Here is a 5,245-nt window from a genome sequence, read left to right as displayed (position 1 = left end):
ACAAACATTCAAAAAAGTGTCAAAAGTGTTGAAAAAAGGGACAAAAATGTAAGAAAACGTTTAAAACGATGGATAAAAAGCCTCAATAAAAGTGTTGATTTTCAAATTTGATGGGAAGACAACACAAGGGTTAAGAAACATAAAAGAATAAGTAGTGACCACTTAAAAGGTTTAATTACAACTAAATCCGGGTTTACAGTGATAGGCAACAAAACTACTTAGTTAAGTTTAGAATAAGATCGTTGTTTTGGTTAAATCAGTACATTTGTTTTGCTTCTTCTGGTTACGCGTGTGACAAAAAACGTGATGTAGTTCTGTTTGTTACGTGAAGTTAGAAAAGACCCGCCATTTATTTTTCATTTTAAACAGAAAATGAAGCCCGGTCTCGTGTTTGGTTGACCTATCCATCACCCTAACCTAACTCCTTATGCTAAGGCGCTCTCCTCATAATTACTATGGCTGCCTAACATTAATATGACCATATGGTTTGTAATTCCAAAGGAAAGTCTCACAGAGCCATATCATTAACACTCTACAGGGCACATCTCTGATTCAACACTGTTTGTGATTCACTGGGGAAAACTAAACAGCAGTAGGTCATTGCTTCTTTCTCAGTCAGCCACCAATTGACCAACCACTTGCAGGGACTTTCCATGTTATCCTGTAGTTTGGCATAATCTAAAAATAGACATAATTCAACTTCAGGGACTCATAACACCATACACATCACTGTATAACCCCTGCAGTTCACACAATAATAACTTGTATAGTCTCAAAGTTCCACTTTCTACACACACCACCGGGCTCTGTGTGGTTACCCGCATGGGGAACTGTTGAACTATTTCAGCGTGGCTCACTTCTGCAATGACTGCAATTGTAAGTCATGATCAGTACATCTAGTCAGAATACATCTGCTCAATGTGCTTTGACATATTCTCATGTGACGTCTTGTTGACAGATTATAAAATGCAGAGTGCGTGCAGAGCTTTGACCTCTTGCATATATCAGGGTGTTACATCAAAACTTCAGACACACAGCCCCAGATGCACCTGCTCCCAAAACTTCAGCAACACGTGATCTGTAATGAACAGTGCAGGAATGTTGGAAATCAATTCAATGATTTCAATAACACTGAGATTGAAATGCACTTTTGCTGAGGGAGAACCACTTCCCATACTTGTTCCTTCTTTGTGAATGTCACAATAAGTCACAGAAGGAATCAACAGAGCCCTTGTCAAAAATAAGTTCACTTTATACCACAAAATGGTAGTTTATAACCACAAATGAAGAGCCTGCATTGCGTAAACCAGATCAGTTAACAAGCTTGCTATACACACACGTGTGTGTCCAACACATGCACTGAATGAGCTGAAATACTGGCCTGTTGGTTCTCGGAAGAATTGCACGTTCATTATGCACCATGTGAGGCTTCTGACATGTTTTCCAGATAGTAACCTGCTTATATTTCCAGATTGTGTTATGAATTATGAGGACTGACAAGGTAAGAGACAGGTGAGACATTAACAGCACTTCCTCAATTGCTGCCTTTGCTATCATCCTTACTGTATGCTGATAAAGAAAATCCAATACACAACACTTTGGTCTTTCCCAAAAGCCTCACAGATGAGTGTGCAAACATGTCTTGTGTTTAATCAAGCTGATAAGAGTTGACCCAGTGGCCTGGCCAGACTTAGTTACACATTTTCTTTGATGACACAATCCAAAATAAACAAAATACCCTGATGCAGTCTTCACAGATCAGTTGGTGCTGTTTTGGGATAATTGAAATACAATGGTACGTACACGCGATATTACCCCCACACACACAACCACACACACACACACACACACACACACACACACAACCACACACAACCACACACACAATCCACAATGCAACATGATACTCTGGAGGACAACTTGATCTATTTATAATACCAGGAGTGACTAAGAATCAGGGGACTTTGCAGCTACGTTACTGTGAGGCTGAATTTTTCCTTTATATTTACAATAACATAAGGCAAGTACTGAAAAGCCTGGGCAAAACACTTCCTGAACAGTAATTACTTTTATCAACACCAATGCATTAGTCATTAAAAACTGGAGTGCTTTCATTGTTACAGTACAGAGGTTTTCAAACTGTGGGTTCCTGAATGGGGTCAGTAACAAAGTCAGAAGCAGGGTGCTGTTTGGTTTTACTATTATATCACATATTTGCATGAAGAGTGGAAGAAAGTTAGCAATACCACAATGTAAAATACTTTAAGGTTCTGCATAGACAATTCTACTTCTGTAAAAGGACATAGTATTACAGGGGTTTTCACTAGTTTTGTTGTGGGACAGGTTACAAGGCAGGGCCTTAAATATATCCCATAATGATGTATCATATTTTATCATGTTTTGGTTAATGTCTCTACAACTACAAAATACTCAAGACTACAGAGACACAACACAACTACAAAAAGGCTAAAAACAACTACAAAGAGACTTAGAAGAACCACAGAGAGAGAGAGAAAATCAGTAGACACCTGAACCAACTAGAAAGTCTGATATTTGGTCCTTGACTTGTTAAATAACTGTAGTGAAGTAAAAAGCCCAGTTTTTCTATCTGAAATATGGCGTATGAAGTACAAAGTATCAACAAGTAAATGTATGTATTTTCAAAGTAAGAAGTATTTGTTAATGTAGCCTAGCTTGTTAATATAGCCTAGCTACTTTGAACGCTCCAGCAGAGGTTGACCTCTGTCTCTAGTCTCCCAAAGCCGTTTAACATTCAATAAAAGCTTTCTAATGGGATTCATCTTATTAAAAATCCTTCCAAATCAATTGCCTTGGTGTCCTCTGTCTCTACCTTTCCATGACATGACACAGATTTGTTCCCTCGGCAGTTCTCTCCAAGAGATTTTGCAACGCTCAAGTTGATAAACAAAGCCACGTGTTGCAGGGAAGTTTCCAAAGAGGGCGGAGCTCGTGTATTTCCGGGTTCTGAGTTGAGGATATAAGAAGAGCTGCGCAATGACAACATTAGACCCGAAATACGTCCCGAACGCATCGCTTTTCAAGAAGGGATACACGCTAACTCAAACAGGGACTATTTCCTGATATTATTTAACATTTATTTTAACTCGACGTCATCGAACCAGGATGCCTTTCCTCGGACAGGACTGGAGGTCGCCGGGTCAGAGTTGGGTTAAAACCGAGGAGGGGTGGAAGAAGACAACAGCAGACGAGAAAAACAACAATATCTCCGTGGAGAGGTTGGTCACAAAGCAAGTCCTGAGCGTGTTGGCATGGCAACAGTTAGCGCAGCTCTTAAATGCGTCATCACTAGTAGTGAGAGGAAGATGGGGAGGAAGGGGGAGATATTTTTTAAAGAAAGTCCAAACAGCATTATGAACAAAGGCAGAGTGGTTGACAGGCCTAACACCGTCATGTCCCCCCCCCATCTTTTAACCTCTTTGTTTTTCTGAGGCCATGCTCCTTGTCCAGGCTAATCACCGAGCTATTAATAAGTTCACAACAAGTGAGGGGATTAACAAACGTCTGTTGGGTCTGTCCACTTTCCTAAATGGCCACACTAACACGAAAAGCCTTCCTTCAACAGGGCCGAAGGTTACAGTTAAAACACATGTACATTATATTTACACCGGCAGTATGTATTTGACACCCTGTTTTTGGGTGTGATAAGTATGTGCTCTGTCCTGGTAGAGTGGTGGCTTAATGAAGTATGTGTGTGTTGTTTTTTCTTTTTTTTCTTTTCCAGCTTCTGCAAAGCCAAAGAAGAGGAGTGTTTCAACAAGGAGAACCTGCTGCTCTCTCTCAGCTTCGACATGTCTGCCAAGAAGAGGAAAAAAGACCACATGAACAACAACACCAAGGTCCCCTGTGAGTCACACAGCACAAAGGATAATATTTTGTAATTTAATGTGTGGGGTTATAAATGGCATAATAATATTCCAAAGTTGGCTTCCAGACCAAAAATATTGACAGGAGAGGGTTGTGAGGATGTTATGCAATGTTCATGAGGGGGGGGGAACACTTCCTGATAATACTGTTTATGATACATTTTCCGTAATTTATAAACTATTTTAATAACTATACTGTCTTTTGAAATTGCATCTTATTGGTGTGTATGTCTGCGCATTTGTACGTACACACACACACACTTCTAAGCTGTTTTAATGAGGGCAGGCCATTAATATAAACGTTCTGCTTTCTCACAGATTTCCACAGGGAAAACTGGATTTATGTTCATAAAGGAAGCACCAAGGAGGTAACACACCAACTCACTCACTTTCACATCAACTTTTCATATCAACATTTCTAATGGAAGCATGCTGAGAAAACCTTGTACTCCTGCCGATGATCTCAATCTAATACCCCGATAATTGAATTTCCCCAGCGCCACGGATACTGTACACTGGGAGAGGCCTTCAACCGCTTGGATTTCTGCAGTGCCATCAAGGACACGAGGAGATTTAATTATGTCGTCAGAGTGAGTCCTCCTTTCTTTTTCTTCCAGTTCCTTCTGACCCTTGTGATTCTCTTCCTCTGTGGTTGTTAATAGGCAATGTTTTGTCAGTGGCAGAGAAGAGGTTAAGGTTAAGCGGGTGTGCATGCTTCTGCCTGGCTCTTATCAATGCTCTGCAGACAGGGCTCTCTCAGTGGGGATGATACCAACCCAGGGAGTGGATGTGTTTTTTGTGGTAGGGCAAAAGTGTGACATAACATGACATTTAGCTGTAGAGCCATTTGGCATCCCTAAATTGAATTAACCCAATGCTTTATTTAAAAATCAATTCCTCTTTGCTAACCAGTTTATTCACTTAAAGCATTTAATGACTCTAATGAATTCTAAGTGTATACTTGATGCTTGTATCCAAAGTACAAACACTAGGGATGCCAAAAGGCTTTGTGAAAAATGTCCACCAGAAGATATGACATTGTCAATATTCATTATATCAATAAGGAAATTGCATTATGGGATATCAAACGAGAATCCCTTAGTTGAATTTGGAGCTTTTCCCCTCCACGTCAAAGTGTCATCACACTGAACCAAACACCAGCTCTCCCACATGTGCTCACATGTGAGCTGGATGCATGTGGTGTTCTTCTGTGCTGGGTGGGGGTGCTGGGGGTGTGTGACAGCTGTGCGGTGAGGTGCGACCGTCCGACGGGGGTTTATGATACCAGACCCGGTGGTTTCCAGGGGATCCAGGCCCCCATATATATATATATATATATA

The 5,245-nt window shown here is 40.6% G+C and overlaps 1 protein-coding gene across 1 annotated transcript in view; it reads left to right on the top strand.

The window, feature by feature from the left end:
• The first annotated feature begins 2,988 nt into the window (after positions 1-2,988).
• Positions 2,989-5,245, top strand: part of fbxo32 (F-box protein 32) — a 7,712-nt gene continuing 5,455 nt past the window's right edge. Inside the window, exons 1-4 of the mRNA XM_032517909.1 lie at positions 2,989-3,257; positions 3,764-3,885; positions 4,224-4,273; positions 4,403-4,495. Of these exons, the coding sequence (XP_032373800.1) occupies positions 3,145-3,257; positions 3,764-3,885; positions 4,224-4,273; positions 4,403-4,495 (378 nt within the window). The 5' untranslated portion in view covers positions 2,989-3,144. The remainder of the gene's footprint in view (positions 3,258-3,763; positions 3,886-4,223; positions 4,274-4,402; positions 4,496-5,245) is intronic.

The sequence above is a fragment of the Etheostoma spectabile genome, chromosome 6, assembly GCF_008692095.1.
Source record: "Etheostoma spectabile isolate EspeVRDwgs_2016 chromosome 6, UIUC_Espe_1.0, whole genome shotgun sequence".
NCBI lineage: Eukaryota > Metazoa > Chordata > Actinopteri > Perciformes > Percidae > Etheostoma > Etheostoma spectabile.
This window is presented reverse-complemented; position numbering and strand designations above follow the sequence as displayed.